This window comes from Sesamum indicum, linkage group LG15, assembly GCF_000512975.1.
Source record: "Sesamum indicum cultivar Zhongzhi No. 13 linkage group LG15, S_indicum_v1.0, whole genome shotgun sequence".
NCBI lineage: Eukaryota > Viridiplantae > Streptophyta > Magnoliopsida > Lamiales > Pedaliaceae > Sesamum > Sesamum indicum.
Window position 1 is genome coordinate 5,273,358 of NC_026159.1, and position 23,761 is coordinate 5,297,118.

A 23,761-nucleotide genomic window follows, 5' to 3' on the forward strand; every position below is an offset into this window, starting at 1 on the left:
CCCCCCCCCCCCCCCCCCCCCCCCAAATGCTTTCACCTTGTTGGACCAAACAAAGCCTAAGGATATCCGCCATGGTGCTCTTTATCCTTTAATTTGCTTAAAACAGATTATTTTTATTAGGAACATCTTCCAGGACCTTTTTCCTGTGAAACTAATTATGCAAAAGAACATATATCATCTAGGCTTCTTTTAAGTTTATGGAGATGCAAGCTAAGCATACGCTGCTACATATACTCCTAAAATCAGTAGTATGCCTAACCATCAGGGCTTGACATAGCAACATACTTTTGACCTGCATTTTCTAGTAACACCCGTAATGAAAAATTCTCAAGATGCTACAAGTGATACTTAATTGTATGTGTGATCATTTAAGTTAAGAGACAATATGCCAAAGGATGGCTAAGTCATCCCAATTAGTCTCTGAAGTTTAGTACTCAATCAACCGGTGGTCAAATTAAAGCACATGATCACTGAGAAGCCACAAAAACAAGGTTGGCCATAATCTCCAAACCTACATTACAGATCCATATCAGGGTATGTGGGTAAGAAAGTTACCATGTCATGGCATATCGACAGCCAGCGGGATGGACGCGAAGGGCATGATGCATAAAGCAACCTCATGATTGTTGTACGAGCTAAATTGCCAATGCTGAAAAGAAAAATAAAAGAATAAGAGTAAAAAAACTATCACAGGATAAAAGTTTTTGAAAGTATGGAACCTCCTATCCGGTATGCATCCAACAAAATCTCTATCTGAGCATAACCATAAACTTTCAGAAGCATAGGTCTTCAATGCATTTTGAGTGGGAACAAGCGAAAGTGAAAAATCTCTCAAGAAAAGTACAATAGCTACAATAGCAAGTAACAGGAGGCAATGTTTATTCCCCTTTAGGAGATCTCTGATTCATGTAGCACCCGTAAAGCGAAATCCGGATTCTTGTTTGTATTATATTGAAAGATCTCTACTATTTTAGTTACTTGGAACAGCGCCTTATTCAAAGAAGACAACAAATGTTCCAACAATTCTTCGACAAAGGACATTAAACAACTGCTTTAAAATGTTCTTTTGCAAAAATTGAGTAATTTATGTCAAATTAATTTGTTTGTGAAAGCACAACAACGTATGGTTATTCCTCTGATCCAGAGTCTGGCAGCAAGACCCCAACATGGGAACTCCTGAATACTAACTTTCGCAGGGGAACTGTGAGTGAAGTGAAAGAGAGCTCATTTTCCACCTACAGACTTTTTGAATGGAAGAAGCCAAAGAGGTTTTCTGTAAATATTCCTTACGTTTAAGCAATAATGAGACACAGTTTTATTAGATCATAGTGCAATATGCTTAATGCTTAGAAACCCTGACTACAAAGCTTAAAGGGGAGATGTTTCTAAAGTTCCTCCACTATAATGTGTTAGGACATAAAGCTCATCATCTTATCTACTAAAAAATAAATCCTTTCTAACCTTGCTACAAGACCAAACTACTCTCCAAAGAAAAGAATAGGAGGCATGCATGGAATAGATGTGTTCATGATGAGGAGCCTGCTCTCCATGACTCCATCTAGACCCAACTAACTCAGAGCAGCTTCTTAAACTTTCTAGTCGATCTGGTATAGGACAAGGACCCTGTAGCTCCATATGAGAAAGGTATGGCAGCTAAAAGAGGCGACTCTTTGGAAATCATACTGCTCACATGCTACCTTTTTGAAAGGTACAGATTCCACTGAAGGGCACACAAGGAGTTGCAAGCAATATGCATCATAGAGATTTACCCATGTAAGCGTGTACATCACAGAACAAATATTAAGAACAATCAGACCAGAGTCTCATAACTTATCAATAGAAATACTGTTTTCTTATCCCTATCAAACTTCCTCAATATTAAGTCAGTATTTGGGCAAAGCATCTTCTAAACTAAATCAGTGCTAGCTTTTCAACTTTATAATAATAATTTATCTAGCTGGTAATAATCCATTACAGAGAACTAATGCTGTCATATTAACTAAAATAGCAGAATTTAATTCTCCCTAGTTTTAACCAAATTGATTTATTCAGTGAAATGTTCCGTTTATTTTATTTGAAATAAATAAGATTAGCATGTGCCAAGAGGATAGTGGATAAAAGGTCTATTTTCCAACTCTAGCAAGTTTCAATTGCCTGAATTTGTGATGAACAACTATTTAAATTTAAACACACTAAACCAAGGCAAAATAATTTGAAGTAAATAGAAAACCTAACAAACATCCTCCTACAAACTTACCCTTCTGTGAAACTGAGACATTCTTACTCTCTTTTCCATGCCTGTCCTCAAGCTTTCCACAGATTTTAGAAGGACTTAACCTTTTCCAGAATAGTTATCATGTAAAATTATACTGTCTTACTTTTGTTCTAACCTCTAATTTCCTCCATTACCTTTCCACTTGACATCATTTTTATCAATCTCATGGTTCTGACTGTTGATATAAAGAATATTTACCTATTGTTTCTTTTACTATCTTTAACATGTACAGAGTTGAGATTCCTTTTTGTTTATAGTATAATATGCCTTTAGCATTCTATACTATTCCACAGTCCCTCTCCTGACTGTTATCTAATATGCTTATTCTTTAAATTTTGATATTGTTTTCTCACAGAAATTCAGTGGTTTTCTCACAGAAAAACAGTGAATGCATGATTATATTTGAGATTCAAATTGTTCCTTTGTGACCCAAAAACCTTAGGGAAGTGGACTTGCCATAATCCAAATTCTTGAAATAGTTCATTACAATGTGGTAAAGGTTTAGCATATGGAGCTGTCTGGTGGCAACTGAGAGAACAAATGATGCTAAATTACTGGAAGATAGGCAAAACATATTACAACCCAAAACAACTACTTTATTTGTAATAAGTAAAAGAGCTGTTTCAGGTGACTAGTGAAGTTCAAAGTAAACAGTTGCAGCAGTGAAGTTTGTGCTGAGTTGAACAGCAAACTCTATGAATGGAGCATCAAAACTAGTGAAGATGGAGCATAATAAATTACAGATTATATGAGCCCAAAGAAATGGATAGAACTCTTTATGAAGAGGAATGAGAGAATTGCAGAAGATAAAGTGCCAAAACTAATGAAGACCAGCAGACAGAGCATCAAGGAGATGATATAGTTACGAAGTACAGATTATATGAGCCCAAAGAAACTGATAGAACTCTTTATTTATCAAATCAAATCAGATTACAAGGAATGGTAGTCTGAACTGCAGAAGATAGAGTGGTGAAGTCAACTCCAGAGGAAGATGAAGGCTGCGGGAACAGGCAGAAATGTTCGAGTTTTGGAAGGCTGCATATAGAAGAAGAGAACAAAGAGCATGTATGGAACACACAGGAAACCAAAAATATACAAGACAAGAAGCACAATGAGATCAAAGTTCTCTTAAGTCCAAAAGCACTCTGAAGGAAAGCAGCCACTCTCAATAATCATTGAGCTTAGAAGACAACTCAGTCTTTATTTTGCTCAAACACTTTGTTTGAAAATCTTAGTGGAGCTTTGGATAAAGGGATAGCTTAAGTGCAACTGAGCTCTGTGCAAGCCAACTCTCTTAATCTTGAATTAAGTCTTGTGTAGACTAGTTATAGAAATCTGAGTATATTCTCGTGAATTCGTCCTACAGTTAGAGAAGAACATATGTAAATTACTCAGCCTTTGAACTGCTATTTACTACATTTTATTCATAATACTTAACGGTTCACTTGATTACACTCAAAGCTCAAAAGCTCGAAGTCCTCACTAAAAGTTTTCTATGTAAAATCTGTCAACTGCTCACAGTCAACTGAGAATTTCTTTGCCGTGCGATTCATGTGATAACACAAGTTGTCTTAATCACCAAAGTTAAGTCAATTGATAGTAAGCTGAGTAACTATTAACTCGGCACTCGACTAAACTCTCCAGTCAATTTTTCTAACAATCTGTACCAATATTTTCAAAAGGTCTTTATACCCTCACTCTTAGACCACTTTGATTTTATATCACTTGACAAACAACCATCTGGCCAAGCAAGGAAAGGTGAAAAAATACCTCCCTCAAGTGTGTTGAATCTGATTTTTATTGTTTAATTGACCACCACAAATTCCTAGAATTGAAGAAAATGAAACTTGTACACTTAAATTATTGCTCATGGCACAGAAATTGATTTCTTCCTAATTGATAGCCAGCCAATGTTCAACATAACTCAACTATTCTACAACTAATTCAAATAACCAAAATCAGGGACAATCTAATAACCTAACTGGTCAGGCTTTAAAAAGAATATGTCAATCCACATGTTTGTATAGAAACCTCTTCGTCAAGTCATCCATTACTCTTATATTTCAGCTGTTTCTCAGGTTCAATCAGAAGTAGAGAGTACAATTCAAGTTTGCATTATACATCACAAGTGCTCCAATCATTTTGAATTTAATGGTTGACGTAACGATGTGAAATTGAACAAAGATCGAATATAACTACATTGGATTACAGAACAACTTGAGTAACAGAGCTGCATATGCCTTATGAATCCTAGATTTTGTTGGAGAACTCATGACCAACTGACAAGAAACTCCACATACACAAGAAAAAGAAATCAACAAACATAAAAGTGCCTCAATGGGACTAGCAAAAGAAAGAGATAATTGTTTCAATGTGTAAAAACAGAGAACAAGTATTAGCATGAAAACGTAAACCTTCCATCAGAAAACAGCTTGCCAAAAATAAAAAGCAGTACTATAGGGGATATGCAGGGAAATAACTTACTCTGTATCAGTTTCCTCATCCAGCATGTGGAACAAGGTTTCTTCTATTTGTTCATTAATAATGGAAACCTGTAATTTGTTCATCAGCATGCCTATTAACATTTTCTAACATCAAAATGAACTTTCAAGAAGATAATAGGAGACACCACAAGGAGAATCAAACGTCTTTATATGAACCAAATTGGTACCAAAATTCTTAAAACTTCAAAAACATATTTACTGAGGATTTGTGAGCGCTCGTGCGGAAGCTTCTCTGCTTAATACACGCATTTTGCAAGTACATAAGCACATCAATAATATTTATTCACCTCTGCAATTCTGCCAGCATATGTAGATATGCTTCTAGCATATGTTGTTAAATGATTTTCAACCATTCTTTATTATTCGACGAATAGAAGTACTCAAATGAGAAAAAATCAAAGGAGGCTGTGCAACTGAACAATTAACATATATATTAGATACAGATTGCTCAGGGAAATAATACTACATAATTACTAACCGGGTCCTTTTCTATAAGGTGTCTTAGTGTGGACAGAGCTAGATGTCTCAGAGTCGGCTGAAAACATAAGATTGAATATGTTAGAGGAACAAGAAATATCTATGCCCATTAGAACATATAGTTGAAGAATACCTGTCTTGAGGACAGAGTAGGGAGGAGCGTCAGCACATGGGAATGCACAGTAACCGCTTGTGGTGCAAAAAGAACAAGCTGTTGAGTAAAGCGCACACTCCTGTCAAGATGATAGGCAAAAGTAAGTCGTTAAGTTTCCTAGATATCAAGACAACCCACTGAAAAGATAAGAAATTTCGATAGAGTTGTAAAACAAGTTAAGCCAACTACCGAGCCCCATGGCCAGCTGCAATAGCCGGAGCTTGATCTCATTTATAGGCATTCATAAAGCAGACCAGCTTACTGCCACCTCATCATTGTTTTTAGAATACTCTTCAATATTATACAAAAATAATATCTAAAACACTGTAAAAGATATTGAAATCAAATTCAAAGATTTCACTTTTGTAAATTGTTTATCACACAATAATAATGTAGTTGCATTGATATCATGTAATGTTTCCAAACTTAAGTTCAAATTTGTTGCAATATCAATATCTCAATGCATTCCTACTTTAAATATGTAATGTTTCTATATATGATCTTATTCATTTCTATTTTATATATAGATATCCTTATAATTTTATCCAAAATAATGTTTTTTAAAGAAATTAAACTGTAAGGGTGAAATATTCTAAAATAATAATGGACATTTTACATTTATCTAATGTAACTTCATATATCTACATGTTACCGAGATACATTAATTGACTTTACTTGCTTTGAATCTAGGTCAAATTTAGCTCATAAATAAAATAATATAAATATTAGTGATAACCACGTAACCATGAAAAAGAAATATATTTATTTGCACGGACACTATGTAATATATGCTTCCATAAATAAGATCAAACAATGTTCTTTTACAATATCTCTTGTATTCTATAAATAATTATGAATCGTAAGATACAGTAATTGACTTTAATTGCTTTGAATCTAGGTAAAATTTATCATCGCTCATAAATTAAATAATATATATATATATATATTAGTGATATCCATGTAACCATAATAAGAAATATGTTTATTAGCACGGACCTTATATAATATATGTTTCCATAAATAAGATCAAATAATGTTCTTTTACAATATCTCTTGTACTTTATTAAAAAATTATGAAGTGTAAGACATTTACAAAATTCTTATCATATCTGTTCGCATAGGCATTCTAGTTTTACTCCTATAAATTCTTCTATTTTATCTATTATAATCTAATCTAAAATAAGAATTTTCTTAGCTGATTACAAAAATGACACTCTAAGAAATAATGAAAAAGTTTCATGCTTTTATTTGGGTGTATATATGATCTAATGCATGTTCTCTAAAATTTATTAAGTGTGAATACAATTTATAATGTAGTATCAAATATATAACCATGAAAAAATTGTATATTTCGACCAATATGTTTGATTATGCATGCACCTTTATAAACTCCTTATATTTCATAAATAATTAATGGATGAATATATGTAAGTAATCATTTATTAATACCGATTCATATTTGATTTCCTACTAATATTTTTGGTTTTGAGATAAAGTTTTTAACCTCTTTTTATAATTAAATCCATTGTAACGATTTTCTTTTCACAAATGAACTTATAAAAATAGTTTTTGGAAATAACAAAGATGTTATTTAATTTTAATTCCAAATTTTAATATTTTTATATTATATATCCTAAGGGGCAACAACCACAAGGTTGACTTTGAGCCTTGAAATTTTGCCAAGCGGGAGGTGTTTACCCCCCACCAACCCACAAATATTTCGTTCATGTGCTTACATACGAATTAAAGTAAATAATTGTAGAGGCTACATACTCGAGAAGCGTTGCTGTTTCTTGGCAGGAGCTGATCTCTGCAACAACCGACTACGCACAAAGGCAAATTAGGTGACATTCAACAATTTAGGCAACAAACTAGAATGAGACCTAGAAATACACCTACCATAGATCAAAGTTTGATACAACAAACAGTTACAAAGAAGAATTTAAGAGGAATGCTAAGACACATTTCCAGTGCACCTAATTTGCAAAGTAGGACCTAAACCATTGAGTTTAACATTTAAAATAATTATAATCCACTACCTAATTAAGCAATTATTTCCCTATCATGTCAAGGTATTGTTGCAAAATTTTCTATGCACTGGGTCCGAGGACCCTCTGGCTGCAATAGTACAAGCCCATGTATTTTGATAACGTGTCAATTACAGCTCCAGAGTCCAGGAAACCAGTGCGCAGAAGCATCATTGAGGTAACATAATTGGCTATAAAATAATAATCCATTACCAACACAATTTGACTGATGGGACATAAAGAAAGTATTGGAACCTGTAGTAAATTGACCGTTAATTTATCATTACGCTGATATAACTACACTGATGCGACATACAAAAAGTAATAGAAGCCAGAATAAAGTAAGGTATAATTACACTTATTTCTCCTTTAAACATCTACATTAACAACTCACTCCTTCCTTTCATAATTACAATTATCCCCCTCTCAGTTTACCAAATATCACACCTTCCCTATCATTAGGATTCTAGATGAAAAATGATAAAGTTGAAATAACTTTGGCGAAGTTTTCTTGCCCCTAACCCAGCTGGCCAACAAACGCTTGGTAAGACTTCAAACTTAGTGGGGATGTAGGGATATAAGATACATAAAAGAGAGAAATATAATGAAATATGAGTGAAAAATTTTAGTTGTTTAAGGCTGAAACTTTAACCATTAAATGGTTTCTTTCAGCCCTTCCAAATACATGGCAGACTTGTTCAATAAAAATGACTTGTTCAAGTGTTTCTCTAGTGTTATAGGAACAAAATATTAAAAAGATATGTTGTCAAAATATAATTAGACTTAATTTTACATATAAAATCAATTAAAAATCTTCTCCCTATGATCTTTTGTTTCCTCTCATTTCTCTTTTGTTTTCTATTCTATTTTTTTCTTTTTTCCGGCCTTTTTGGGTCATAACTTCTCTTCTCTATCTCGAGGTTACAAAGGGTAAGATGAGGAAGGGATGGGATGGCAAAGAAGAGGGTCAAAACATGGATATAAAAGGTAGCGAAGGAGAGAAAGATACAGAGCAACACGAAGAGGGAAATGCAGGGGTAGCAAAAGAGGAAAGAGAGAGAAAAGGGGTGGCAGATGTGAGGGAGAGAGAACACTATAGGGAGCATAGGAACAAGGAAGAAGGCAGTGATAGAGAGAAGGGGATAGGGAGAGAGGGATGACTGTGTGGCTTTTGAAGGAAGAGGAAGGCACAGGCGATTATGGTAGTGAGATGGAAGGAACAACAGAGAGGAGTCGGGTGGGAGAAGAGATGGAGGGAGAGCAAGAGAGATAAGGATGATTGATAGTGGAGGAAAGGTTAGAAAGGCAGAGTTAGTTCAAGGGTTTCATATGATTCGATTTATTTATTGAGTCAAAACAGCAAGGAGCCGAGTTCAGTCTATTCTAAGAACTCAATTAGAAGATCCAAACACTCCCCATGCAATTAGGAATAGAAAAAACCTTTGGGATCAAGATACTTTAAATGTTTTAGGCAATACAATTTAATTATATCATATTACAACAACATGCCTTCAGCTAGAAAACATTACAGAAACACCTTTCCACAAATATATAATAATCAACAAAACCCATGGGCAAAATGGCCTTTACCAAAAAGTCATAAGTGGACTTCTCTTTGTTTTTTAGGGCCCGAGTAAAACAATCAATTTAAGACTTCCTTCTGGGTTTTCTAGTGGAGCAAAGTTAGAGGGGAGGTTTTCGTAATCTTGAAGAATGGGAAGAAAAAGGTGTAGTTTTGCTGTTTCAGAGGAGAGGTAAGTCTAATTAAACTTCCCATCTGCCTGATTTTCAACAGATTCAATCCAAAAAGTCAACATTTCTGCAACTCTTATCCAAACACAGTTTCATTTTCAAGCAGAAATGCCTATAACTAAATAAGGCCTAAACTTTCAAGCCTTACAAAAATTTAAAACCAAACCTTGCAGCGGGAGAAAAAAATGCTCCCAGGGGCAAGTTCAGGACCTATAACAGCAACAATAGCATTAATAAGGCGGCCCACTGCCTGCTGCATATCAACCCAACCACTCTCCTCTGACAGGATAATTTCCACAACAAGGCCAAGTGTTGCCTGCAATAACAGTAAGCAGAACATAATATTTGAAATAACTCGATAACATTTAAACTTAGAGGTTTGGCATCCTAGCCATAGCTTTAGCAAGATAAGTACTTTGACTCAAACATAGTTAACTGAAACCTTGTCACTGAGCACACTACATACACCAAAATTAGCTCTGTGAACAGCACAGTAAAAGTATTCAAGTTTATGTGTTCAAGTGAGTTCACATTTCTGTGTCCAGTTCTCAATTGACAAAAAAAAATGACAGAAACATGAAAGATGTTAAAAGTAAACATCTTGATTAAAACCAACTGGAATTTTCAGTATCTATATTTTCACATAGGTTTCAAGAAAAACCTGAAGTTTACCCAGCTAATGAACTTGCCGAAAATTAGTTTATGTTAAACTCTCTTCAAAATTCCACTGGTCTCTTCTTTTCCACTTCATGGTTGACCAGAAATCATTTGAAGATGCATATAACAAGAAAGCAAAAGCATCGATTTCAACAACCAGACTCCTATTATGATAAGAAACTTGAAGTCTTTGAATACATCTTTGCTACTGAATCAGGCTAGCTGTAGCAATTGTCATAACTTACGGCGAAAAAAAAAAAGATTGAGACCCCATTTAAAGATGTCACATATATACCTGAACCTGAGATACATAAGACAAGCCTGCTGCTTCAATGGTCAATAGAAGTCCATGCAAGGACCAAATCTGTAAACTTGATATTGAACTTTTAGCAAGCGAAGAGACAACATTCACTGTAATAGGAACTAAACTTGACAAGGCCATTCCTCCTGCACTGCAGCAACATGATAAAGGAACTTCTCAATTATTCTTAGTGCAGCAATCAAGGTCAATTAGTAGTGCTTACAGAGCAGAAAAATTCATGACGGTGGTTCTTGGGGCAAAGGCGAAAATAATACTGGAAAGGCAATTTACTTCCCAGGGCTAGTGCAGAAGCTGAGTCAGAATTCGCCTAGTATTTTAAGTCATCAATTACCAATAATAATTTTCCATTATAACTGATTAACGATGTATAGGTTGTCTTAAGAATTTTATGAACTATAAAGTTAGAACCTAAGTAATCAAACATCTTTTTCATAGCACGTACAAGATGACAGAAACATTTCTATGAAAAAATCACGAAGATAATCAAGAAAGTGGACTAACAAACACAGATGAAAAAGAAGAAAACAAGTTAAATTTCACAACGAGAGAACCTACACAGATCTCCTCACATTATTTAATGTGGTTTGACATATTAAAAAAAAAAGATTTTCTGAACTTTTGATATTTTAAAACTCCATTGTTTGGTTGCTTTTTGTGAACAACTTCCACATTGTACTTGTGCTGTAGTTATTTGAAGTAAACTAGATTTTCCACCAGTAACGTGTAGAACTGGGGGAATGCCAAATCGAGGTAAATTTTCAGCCTCAATGGTCATTGCCTCCGTTCCTCGAAGCAAGACAGGCAGTGAGGAGACTAGAAGCGGTCCAGCAGCCAGTCAACCATGGGACTATTATACTTCAAAAATGACTTGGTACTTGGTGAAAGGTATATGTGAACCTGTTTGCACAGGCAACTGAGTGCAGAGGCATAAATATATTATGTTTGTGCATCTGCATGTGCGGGTGAGAGAGAGAGAGAGGAGATTTGCTCAAGCTGCTTTTGAGTTGCAAGTCTCATGGTTACCTGCGATGGATGCAGCCAAGAGCAAAAGCAATTGATCCAGCATAGTTTGAATCCATACTGCTAGCCGCATCACTAAGAAATTGTTTTGTCTGTTCAAAATAACAATCAGTCAAAATGATAACAGAGAGCTCCTTAGAAAATAAGGAAAGAGCAGAGCAGAAAGTTTTGCCACCTAAAGTAGTGGCTAGTTTATTCAAGTTTTTCTTTACTTCAAATTACATAGTTAAGATTCAACAAGTACAAAGAAGATTAAATTAGAAACATAAACTCACCAATAAGACCTTATGAAATCTCCTACTTGCACTTAGTATAATAAAATGGAATCCAATTTCTTTACAATAATTAGATGCCCTAGCTTCTTAAGAGGGAAGAGGAAATCATTCTTAATTATCATAAGAAGCAAACCTAACAGTGAGAACATAAAATTATAACATAGATAAAAGTACCAATCCAACTAACCAATCTAGCAGTAAATATATCATTTCCTAGCCTGGCTAATAAACCAAGCCCTTCCGATGATGCTCTACGTTGCGATGGACAAATGTCACCTTCAGCCAAAATACTCTGTCATTATTCCAAGATCAGTGTCCACGTGAAAGAAAAGGATGGATGAGATTTCTACCGAATTTACAATAAAAGCCGTAACGGAACCTGAAAAATAGCCTGAGCAGCATTTAGTATATCCATTCGCAGGGGTTCAGAACGTCGAGCAAGCAGAGTCTAGAAGAATAGAGTCACATGCAAAATGTTAGAAAGTAAAAACCACCGATAGCACGAGTCACCACAAAAGATTACAACATAACCTTCAATCCAGCTAGTAACCCCACACATATATTGGTAATACTAGCTGCATGCCAAGCTTGTTTTTTCCCAGCTTTCAGACACTGATCAACAATGCTAAGAAATGAGAGCATCCCCCTACTATCCTGGGAGAATAAGGAGAAAATGAGATGACAACACCCAGACCTATCTACCTTAACAGCAGAATCAAAAAATTCACACACTAAATGAATAATAGTATCACATACCTGAGAAGCAAACATAGTTCCAAAACAGAGGAGCATCTGATTCACCAGCATTTTGCTTATAGTCTCAGGCTTCATTGTAAGTACATATATAGCGTCAGGAACCAAGAGAATTTTTGGCAACTCATCCAAGAAAGACTATAAGATTCGCAAAGGCACAGCAACACACTTTACCTGAGGAAAACTAGGAGGCTCATTTTCCCAGACACATGTCAATACACCATCATAACCCCCTTGAAAAGAACGAAGCTCATCTTCAAACAAATCCCTAAAAAATCATATTCAGTTAGATTGAACAGGGCAGATTTAATATTAACTACCTTAGAAATTTTTAAGAAAGATCAATGAGAAGGGTAATCACCATCAAGAGTGGAAAAGACACAGATAACAGTATGAAACAGGAGTTTACAAGGAACAGGGGGAGTACAAAATTGCACCTTCCAGGAGTCCACGGACCTAACCAGGCATCTCTCTTATCTAACAATATCCTCAGACAAGAGCTTTCATCACATCTATAGGCTTCCCTGTTATAAAATTCAATATAAAGCCACAAAGATGAACTCAATTCACTTAGCATACAAAGAAATGTGTATCTCACCTATTTTTTTAGAGTAGAAGCTGCAGCTTTCTTGAAAACAAAGTACTCAGTAAACATGTGGAAGAAGATGGTGATCTCAATCAGATGCATTTTACTAATAATTACCTAAAAGGAGTAGTGCATATCTGAATAATACGTCCATGGTCACTTTTGTATAAAGCTGGGTCTGAGAGTGCTTCATATGCTAATAACACTCGGGTAATAAACAAGTCCATTGAAGATTTTATTCCAGCTTGTTCTTTGCCTGCTGGATGTGATACATAGGACAGTGCCCTAATCATATAAATGGAAATTCAAAATGTCAGCAAGCCAAGTCCCTAGATGGGGGAAAAAACAAACTATAGCCTAATAATGTTCGTGGCACCATAAAGAACATTAAGAAGTATTTGTACCGATTCAGGTAGAAAAGAACTGGCTGCAGCAATATTCCTCTGTTGACAGGGTCAGGAGAAACAAAACATTTCACATATGAAGTAAGCGCATCAATTGCAGCAGACCACACGCTACAAAGGAAAATTAATATCATAAGTAAAAACAATATCACAATGAAACTTTGGCCGTTAAGTATATTGAAAAGGTGAACAAACAACAGTTGAAGCTGTTCAGATGCCATGAGAAAGAAGCAGCAAAGCTTCAAAATAAATGCAACTTAGAGAAAACAGTGGCCACAACTCCATGAAAAAGATTGATATTATTTCAACTATCCAAATATGGCCCGCAAAAATTGCATAGCTTAAAGCTGGTGATTAATCAGTTTCCTTGCCGAGTATAGAAGAAACTGTATAGCACAACAGTGAACAGAAACAACATTTCTCATGTACTTGTCAAAAACTTGCATCTCATAGGTAAAAACAGTTGCAAAATTATAGCTGACATTTCACTGTAGTCTGTAACACGCCTTTTTTCCTTCACACTACAACAACAGAATCAAGACGCTGTACAAGTACTACTGGGGCCAGCAGCAGATCCTAAAAGAAATTCTGTCCTCGAAAGATCTGAATTATCCAGACAGAAAAAACAAGCCTATTATTTGAAAGGTCTAATCGCACACCAAGCTAGCCAAGGCTTAGACCAGAAGCATAAGTTGTAATTTACCAATGTTTTCCTATCTCAGTGAAAGTTTCTTCTTCAGCTTGCTGCTTCTCCCATCAATACAAAATATTACCTGAGATCCAAAATTCTTGTGTGATAAATATCTTTGCTGTATTCATCAAGGACCATTCTATTTTTGGTCAATAACCCCTCTGCCCGATCTCGGATGAGGGTCATCATACATGGATTATTCATTATAAGTTTTATCCAGCTGAGAGAAGTCTCCTATTTGCAGCTCTTTGGACACATCCCAGCCATAATTCCTGCTCCATCAAACACAGGAAGCAGGCATGTTTTGTTTATAAATGCTTGTACCGTAGAATTTCCTAAGACTCAGTGACCATTCGAAGTAATTCTCTTCTCTCTTGTTTGGTATCACTAGAAAGAAGAACATTTTGCCAGGATAGTCCTTTCAAAAACATTCTTAGAACCCTCATTGCCTAGCTCAATTTAGGCAAGCGTATTCCAGGAATTGGAGGAAAATACTAACGTTCCCCCTTCCTCACCTTACTCTCCTTCCTGCCCCCCAACCCTCCTATTCCTCCTGGACCTTCCAAGCACAACTGAACCACCATCTTTCCTACCATAATCCATTACCACCCACAACCATGACTTCAAGCCTCTACTCACCCTCACTATTTGTCCAGCGCGATCACTTAGCTTCAGCCACTTCCATCTTCCCACAAACCATTCCTACCTCAACCACTACGCCCATCCCTCAAAAGAGATAGCTGGTAATCCCCAGTTAGCCTAAATATATGATCAACGAATGGCAGCCAACTGTAATTTATTCCTTTGTTTCCTTATCAAGTTACTGGAATCTATAGGTTGTGAAGATGGTAGGATATAAGTTGTGCTTGTCCACTCAAAAGGTAAGCTATGGACACAGAAGATGCACCAGAAACTCAGCGGGAAAATTGGGTTCATAGTGCTGAAGTTATCAAGTTTATGGTAAAAGGAACGAAAACAATAAATTTTTATGTTATAAGTATCTTCTGCTGATTGTTCCGCATTTTGTTTCCAGACATCAAACAAAAACAGAAAAAAGGGTATGGCGTGGTGATCTAGGGATACCTATCCATTCAGTTAAATGTGAATGTAATGGACCTAAAAGTCTTTGTCGGATTTATTAAATCTAAACACTATTGCTTACACTTTTTCTCTTTATTTAAATACATAATTTATTCCAAGGTTCTTTCATATAGGTGTAAGATGTCCTTGCCTCCAAGTTGGAAAATGTCTGGAAGATTTTTCCAAAGTGGAAATAGATCACTGCTTATAGCGAAACTTTATATGGCAGTAACAAATGCAGAAGATGACATTAAAACAAGTATCATTCAACTAACCATATTTCTGATGTGAGGTCTTGAGCTTGATTTATGTGTTGTTTTACATTCCCACTAAACGTGGAAGCCCATAATGCAAGAATATCAAAGACTTGGTCGTGAAGCTCCTGCAACCATTAAAACCAGCTCCTTTGGAAACCTAATTTGTTATTAGGCCTATAAAAGTATGATAATAAAGATTTACCTCCCTTGACACAGATGTCAACAGCGACGACAGAAGGTTCCATCCAGCTTCTTTTTCTACAGCAGCTGCCACAGGGTTCCTGTTAGATTGCATCAGCAGATTCTTGCAAACTTCCAGCACAGACTTGGGCAATCTGCAACAACCACATAGCCAAAGGATAACATAGTGAAAGAAGGAAAAAGCACCATATTGTCACATTGAAGCCTGGGAAACCTTTACTGCTGAAAAGTTATTACTTCTATATTTAATGAAAACAAACCTTTGTGGAACATCTTTTACTCAGGGACACATAATTCTCAGCATGTGTTTCGCTTTGAATGTGTAATAGTTATGTGGAAACACAAGACACGGGAACAAGGGAAGATGAAAGACGTACTTGGTCGGATATCCAAGAGGTAACTTCCGAGAAATAGACACCAGTGCTGCCAAAACTGCCGCCTGCCCATGTAGAGACTCAAGCTCCCTCTTAAAATTGGATCCCTGGATATCTAACAAATTAAAACGAGAGGCGCAGGAGAATATTATGGCAAAAAAGTGAAATAACACAATCTGTATATATCATAATGAAGAAAATTTAGCCCACCATCAGGAGCGCAGGAAGATACCGCCTTAAGCGAAAGAGAAAACATAAAATCTCAAAGTGATTTTACTTCGCATTATATCTTATGTTTTCTTGACTGATTTTATTACACAAAAATCAAACCAGAAGCATGGTTCATGAAAATGATATATAGAAGGTAAGAAAATTATGCAGTGCTGTATCATTCATCTCCTATAAGGGCTCAATATGACGAACTATAAACAGAAGTAGATAACATTGACATTTTAGCTTAAACAAATGAATCTATCTTAATTACAAACCTTTACTAAAAATGCTGCAAGAAATAAAGTTTCTAGCTCCTACTGATTAGGCCTCTTTTTTTACAAAAGGACATACACGACAGGCCGAATACCAGGATCTCCTAAAGATTGTAATTTTGCTTAGATTAGTAGAACTATATCGAAAAGCTCATGTCTTCAAGACCTTGTTACTGCTTAATGTTTTGAAACAAAATCTAACCACATTCAATATGTCTGAGAGAACAAGAATATCATGTTTATGGCATCCAAGTTTCGACTCGGTGATCAAATTAGTATGAATCAATCTAGTCAAAGTTCTGTTTCACCTATTCAACCTTGATGATTCTCACTTCATTTGATTAACTACGGAAAAATTACTCATCATCGTTGTCTTCAAGTCTGATTACAATCTCTATTAGGTTCCTGCACCTCTCTTTAATATCACTTGACTCCTAATTATGCTCACCCTATATAAACACATTCACTTTCACTAGAATGCAAATGAATTACAGAAGAGGAACAAAAACAAAAAAAGCCATAACTCATAAGAACAAAAATATTAAAGTTAAATAAGAAGAAGTCACAGGATCTAAGATGCAGAGATAACGCATAGTGACCTTACGTGACTAAAGTTTTACCTTCTCAGATGAGATAGTATCTCTTGCTGCAGTAAGCATCGTAACTGCATATGAAATCAGGCCACCAACACAGGAGGGATCCACCTCAGCCATTGCACGAAGAGTCAAGGCGGCTTCAACTCTCACCTACCCCAAAATTTCAGCCATGGTTTAGAATAGAAGCACACCAGTTATGAAGTTTGAAGACTGTATGCATTAGACAAACCACATAAGAGTTGCTAGATGTCTTTTAAATAAAAAACTAGTATGTGTGGCACACTCGAATGTGAATGCATAATTAAAAATCTTAAAAATTATATTTTAATTGAATAAACTTAAACGTTTTAAGAAGTTGAGGAGAGCGAAAAGTTGAAAGTTCAGAAAATAGAGGAGCAAAAAATTTGTTGAGATAATTGAAAATAAAAAAATGGCAGACAAAATTATCTAAGGACACCAAAAGGGCCCCCTTCAATCATAATAAAATATAGATTCAGAAGCTATGCTACATTGTTTACAGAAACTTTGCTCAAAGCATCTATTCTTCCTTAAAATATATACAAGGGGAAAGAAAGATAATCCCAAATAGCGTACAGCACATTGAAACAAAAGCATAACCGACACAAGAAACAAAAATGAGCTAACTTCCAGAGAATATAATAGACTAAGGTAAGGAATTATAAGGTCTATAGGAAAAGACAACTCTTCCCCAAAGGAGATAGTAATATATAGGTTGAGCTTGGAAATATCATCACTTCAGTCGCCAAAGCCACCTTACACTCATCTCGTATTTAGAACCACAGTAAGCATAAAAAAGTCATAACCATAACCTAAGACCTTTCTACTGTCTCCGAGATGGAAATTGAGGATTCAAAGCATTTGCTCCAGGTCAAGCTCTAGGTAATGCTAAAATCTCATCCCACTCCCGTCTCTGATGATGCAAAATGACTCCTAGAATTCAAAGCATCCTATCTATTAGGTTGACATAAATGCCAAAACATGGACTATACAGTTGGATCAACAACCTTCTTCCATTTTACTTGCCAAAAGCAAGTAGTTTCACACAAACACCAGTGAAGAATTATTCTTATTCAGAAGATAAGAGAAAAAAGCTTTAACTGTCACCAAATATGGCAGTTCCCAGTGTTTTCATCGGTTTGAAAGCTTCTAGAGCTTGACCAACAAGAGAAAAATCTAGGCCTCATAACGGTGAGATATGATATCCAGGCAGCTTCTATCACATGAAGCTCTGAATATCCTATACAAACTACACATGATTCGAAGTTTTAATTAGGATATGATGAGCCAAAGACATCCATTCGCCGGAAAAGAATCTCTCCAAGTTAAACCAATAGAGCACAATAGGTATGATGTCAGTAAATAGTTGGTCAACATATGGGACGTAATGATGGTCAAATTGCTAAAATAGTGCCAAAATATTTAAAGTGCGTAAAGTGACAAACTTTTGCATACTCTAATGATTAGCAGTAGGACTATAAAAGTATTACTCTCAGACTCAAACTAAAACAATACTATCAGAAGCTTACCAATGGTGAATCATGGGAAAGCGCCGCAACAACTGTGTCATCAAGAACTTCCTTGAATTCAAGTGGAACCTGCAGTTGAAAATGCTGGTATTATTATTGTATGATCTATCAACAACGAACTCCATTGAAGTTAACATAATGCCAGAAAGACTGCGCCAAGCTTCTTCCAGCAAGTCAGCCAATCAGATATGCAAGCAGATTTCACATTCAAACAAACAAATGGGAGTATGCCTGAGATAGTAGGCTTAGTTTCAAAGACAAATCTCCGCAACTTGTGCAGTAAATTCATTTCCTAAAGTCTATGTATATGAATCAGTTTGGAGGTACTAGATTCAAACAGAAGTACCATATAAAACAGTGTATACTCTGGGTCCTTTAACTCGAAACAATATTCTTGATTTCTTGAACATAGAAGGTAAGCCATCAAAGAAGCATATAAGCATATCAAGAACACAGAAAAGCTTCCAACACAATTTTCTGACAAAGAAATACTCTAGAACAAATCCGACATTGATGGACAGATCAATGCACGAGCAACAACTTGAACCAGAACAAATAAGTTTGCACTATGCTATAATTTATCAGCTGAAAATAGGCAAGAAAAGCTCATCTACATTCAGGAATAGTCAAATTTTAAGTTCTTAGGCAAACACCAAATAAAGCAAGTGGTTATTATTCTCCCTTCACTCACTTTACCCCACATGTCATGTAAGACACATTTTTACCTAGACCCCAACCCTACACATCTGAAACCAAAGTATAAGATGTAGTCTTTTAAGGATTATAGACTAAATAACAAAAGAGAAATTTTAATTTTCAAACAAAGGTACCAAAAAGGAAAGTGAATCAGTATCCTTGGAAGACATTGCAAGAAAAATCTTGTATGAACAACTTCATATACACGGCAAAACCCATCTGCAACACCCATTTAATTTTTATTTCATCTTCTCTCTCTGAAAAAGTATTCCACAAAAAGCATTAACAGCCAATCTGAACAAAAAAGGCAATAAAATATATTGTAGCTAAAACCCTCAGGCTCTGTTCTTGATGTTTTAACTGTAGACAATGAATGAATTCATTTTTGTGCAGAGACAGACACCTTGGCCATACTGATTAGGTAATTCTACGAGAATATTAAGACAAGCAAAGATGAGCAATTCCATCTAACATCAATTCATGGCAAAAGGACAATTGTGGAAATGGTAAACCAACTTGAGGAATTTGAGATACAAATATTCAGATTTCACCTTTGCATGGAAAATTTCATTATGTGGGCCCAGAAAGCTCCTATGTGCCAGTACAATATCAGAGCCAGGTTGGCAACTCATTTGCCCAGACTTTGGTAGGCATCTTTCTTCCCCCATTCAGAAAGTGCAGAAAAACATGTGCTAGCAAGACTAGGAAAGGGAAGAATGATAGGATCGCATTTTGTGCTTATTTCATATAATATTTTAGCCTATTTTGTGACCAAATGCTCCTAATTAAATATTATTTTTCAGCATTAGGACAAAAGAATTGGAAAATGAAGAAAAGCACCAAAATGGAAATTCAAACAAGACTCAAACTCAATTTTTGGCTAGAGTTTGGAGCTGCTTGAACTACCTCTGATGAAGGAAGAATTTAACTAGGATTATAATTTTATCTCTATAAGTCTTTTAGTTCAACTAGGAATCTACTTCTAATCCTAGTAGAACTAGGTATCTAGCTATTATAAATAGGTGATGTAATTCACTTTAAGAGACAACTTTTGAACTCTTCTATTTCTCTATGTTTTTATAATATTTTCTTACTTTGTTTTTCATGCGTTCTTCCATTAGCATGTCTAACTAGTTCTCTTATTCCGGTTGAAGATTTGGTGATTGCTTAAATCCAACGAGTTGTGAGATCTAATTTATGCTTTCTACTTTTATTCATGTTGGTATTTGTGTTGTTTTCTGTGCTTTTATTACAAATAATCTGATTTATTGTCAAGAATATTTGCCTAGCCAATTGAATTTACAAATCCGTAATTGTTTGTTTAGTTCAATAACTAGTGGTAACATAGCATAATTGATTATGTAGAAGTTTTCGATTATGTTGTGGGGAATGCACAATCTATCTTAAATAAATCCTCGTAGGAATTTATTGGTTAGAATTGGGCCTTTCTAGTTCTTAATGTTGTCGGTAAATTAAATTTTGAGAACGTTTCCCAAGGTTGTTTACTGATTAGGGATATAGTCAATAGACGTTCCTTGACTATCCACAAGGTAAGGAAAGGTGAGGTCGTTAGGTCGTACCAATAGCCATAACCAATTTATGAATCATGAATAATTGTTATCTTTGCATCTATGATCGACCGTGGAATTAAGTATGATCTTGTCTTTAACAGGAAGATTGTTCTCTTATATTTTATCTCTTCTAATTTTATTAGCTTTTAGTTTTATTCTTCTTCACAATCAAAACTCCCCCTAATTATTTTCATTTTTGAAGGAATTAATTTAAAACCAACCTCTGTGGATTCGACCCTACTCACACATCTACAAAAGTGTTCATAAGAATTATTTTTGGTGGATTCGACACCCATCAAAGAATTAGATCAGTCCATGCATAAGCCATACTGGCATTTGAGCAGATCACTCTCGTTAAAAAATCTCAAAGAAGGGGTTAGATGGGAGAAATAACTCAATCACTATGCCAGAACTAGCTCCCGTAGAGAAGCTAATGTCTGCTAAATAATACATTTGCCATGTTTTGATGCTGTTATGCGTCTTAAGAAACCGAACATACAATTAAAACTGCTGTATTTGCCCACTAGTTTCAATGTTAATAACTTTATCCCAAAATAACTTTGGCTCTACAATCTTCCTTCTCAAGACAGGCTCTAGGTTTGATAGTTCCTGCTTTTATAGTTCTGCTTTTATACAACCTCCTACAGCAGATTTCATAGTTCCTGAAGCTTCTTAATCTTCATAGGCCCATATTTGTGTTGCAGCAATCAGATCCAGGCTATCGATCAACTATATAGCACTAATGATGTTCAAAGCGCTTTAGTATTTCTCCTCAGAATAGCCATCTTTGACCTTACAACCAAACCTTCGCCCCATCCACTGGAGGAAGGGGCAACAGAGGAGGTGTACTTTCAGTACATCAGTATAAACGTTCAACTTTTATTAACATAAGACATGTTTATAAAATTGTTAAACTTAACCAGAGAGTGTTCAAGCATGAAGGGACAAATGAATCATCAGTAAAGTATGTAAAGCAACTACAGCAACTTCACCTCTCCAAGTGTTTTCAAGACATATGCCAGAGTTCGTAAAGCAGCAACTCGCATGGAAGGGGTAGAACCAGAAGATACAAGCTGGGGAAAGTATTACTGTTAAGTAAACAATGATAGAACAGCCAGATAAAAGTACTAAACCTCAGGTTAGACTGTTTAGCAAACCTGCTTGGCAAGAAAAACTGAGAAGCCTCTCTGAGTGGGTTCACTCATTTGATCAGTTATACCTACTCGCATTATATATAGTACACAAGCCTTCAAGAAAAGGAAAACGCGTATCACGAGCTTGATTTTACAGATAAAATGAGATACAAGAAAGTACTTTAGTCATAAGATGGATGATCACAGTAATGAGCAGTAACATAATAAAGGGAGGAATTGCAGATATGCAACCAAGAACTCCATCTTGGAAGTGCATTATATAATTAAGAAAATGAGGAAAAAAGAAGTACATCCTCAGCTTTTGCATTAAATCATACAAATCCTTGTGTACGCAAGCTGCAAACTATGACACATCTTTTTATCATATTTGTTGTATATTCATAAGAGGGAAGCCTTCAGCAAATGAAGACATGAAAATACCCTTACGGCTTACATAATTCAGTGAAGTTCTCTTAATCCGGAATGACCATATAATAACAGTCACAAAATAGTATCACACTGATTACCAAAAAATGCAGGCCTCAAAGAGATAAATCAGTGAAATTTATATAAAATACATTTAAAACAAAAAGGATTATGACCATGCCCAAGTCTCTTTCCAAAATTTTTAAAGCAACAGAAGGTATCATTGTCCATGATTGTTTGCCAATACGTAACTCCAACACCAAGAAAAAAAGGCCTGGTGAAACTCTTGCACTTCTGATAAGTGCTTGCCATTGTCGACCCTTTCACACTTTAGATTTTCAAATGGATGAAACTAACAAGAAGAAGTTTGAAATATGCTAAGTGGGAAAGAATTTAATGAACTCCAAAATCATAAGAACATGACGTTTGCTATCTCGAGAGGAGCTGTGGAAGATAATCAGATACTGTGCACATTGAAAGAGATACAACTATTGCGGAAGACAGATGGGAATAGAAAAGGGTTGAGGAAGTGATTTGGTGTTAATATGCATCATGAGACAGAGAGTGAAGTAGTTGCTATGTCTTGTACATTGGTGCAAGCATCATGGATGTCTTACGAATAAAATATGTATTATCAACAATCATTCAAAGAATCAAAGAGACAATGAATGTCACTACAATATTTGATTTTTCTTTCATAGAGAAAGATCTGAGGCAGAACATACTGGCAATTTTGGAAAATTAAATGAACCAAATGAGTCCGAATGTTGGTCAGACATGTGTTGGTCAGAAACACTACTTTGCTAAAGATACATTAACAGAAATGGATGAACTTGATGCACAGAATGACTATACTGATTTTTTGCAAATAAATTTGATTAAACTGGGTATGCAAACAAAATTTAAGCAGCTCATGCTCGCTGTACTTCAAGTGTTTTCTATGATGATCTGTTGTTATTTGATACTAATGCAATTTGTGTGTGTCCATCTCTTTCCAGGGTTGCTGATAGGAGGTGGTTTATCTAGAAAAACCACTGCGGTTCACTTTTCATCAGTGTAAGTGAAAATGCTCAAACCTCGAGTCAACAATTCCAGACCACTGAGCAAGGTTATGGTCATACTTTTTGTATAAGATTCCTATATCACTTGTATATTCAAGATCAGAAATACTTCTTTAAAATTATAACTGAGGACACGGAAATGAACATAAAATATAAGGAACATAACAAAAAGCCATATCCACTAATACATATGCCAAAATAGCATCATGCAAAACCACATGATATAACAGAAGATACCAGTGCTTGAGCATCAACTGATGTATCTGTGTGGAGCATACCCATAACCTGCAGAGCGTAATTTTGCAGCTCACTATCTGGGTGAAGATACTTTAAGCACATAGCCTGCAGAAACATGATCGTAAAATTAACTCAAAATGAAAAGTTAAAGCAAAAATCATTGTGCGTATTAAGACCTACAAATTAGAGTTTAGCAAAAC

The 23,761-nt window shown here is 35.5% G+C and overlaps 1 protein-coding gene across 1 annotated transcript in view; it reads right to left on the reverse strand.

Annotated features, from left to right (window-relative positions):
* LOC105177948 (HEAT repeat-containing protein 5B) overlaps window positions 1-23,761 on the reverse strand; it is a 46,889-nt gene that overhangs the window by 13,088 nt on the left and 10,040 nt on the right. The window contains exons 8-31 of the mRNA XM_011101260.1: window positions 23,562-23,666; window positions 21,862-21,951; window positions 21,697-21,777; window positions 18,438-18,506; window positions 16,915-17,040; window positions 15,813-15,916; window positions 15,437-15,569; window positions 15,253-15,359; window positions 13,207-13,317; window positions 12,920-13,087; window positions 12,654-12,740; window positions 12,391-12,484; window positions 12,220-12,288; window positions 11,995-12,117; window positions 11,843-11,911; window positions 11,651-11,755; window positions 11,192-11,280; window positions 10,142-10,298; window positions 9,356-9,505; window positions 7,184-7,233; window positions 5,390-5,489; window positions 5,258-5,314; window positions 4,760-4,827; window positions 556-649 (exon numbers count right to left, since the gene is read on the reverse strand). Of these exons, the coding sequence (XP_011099562.1) occupies window positions 556-649; window positions 4,760-4,827; window positions 5,258-5,314; window positions 5,390-5,489; window positions 7,184-7,233; window positions 9,356-9,505; window positions 10,142-10,298; window positions 11,192-11,280; window positions 11,651-11,755; window positions 11,843-11,911; window positions 11,995-12,117; window positions 12,220-12,288; window positions 12,391-12,484; window positions 12,654-12,740; window positions 12,920-13,087; window positions 13,207-13,317; window positions 15,253-15,359; window positions 15,437-15,569; window positions 15,813-15,916; window positions 16,915-17,040; window positions 18,438-18,506; window positions 21,697-21,777; window positions 21,862-21,951; window positions 23,562-23,666 (2,406 nt within the window). The remainder of the gene's footprint in view (window positions 1-555; window positions 650-4,759; window positions 4,828-5,257; window positions 5,315-5,389; window positions 5,490-7,183; window positions 7,234-9,355; window positions 9,506-10,141; window positions 10,299-11,191; window positions 11,281-11,650; window positions 11,756-11,842; window positions 11,912-11,994; window positions 12,118-12,219; window positions 12,289-12,390; window positions 12,485-12,653; window positions 12,741-12,919; window positions 13,088-13,206; window positions 13,318-15,252; window positions 15,360-15,436; window positions 15,570-15,812; window positions 15,917-16,914; window positions 17,041-18,437; window positions 18,507-21,696; window positions 21,778-21,861; window positions 21,952-23,561; window positions 23,667-23,761) is intronic.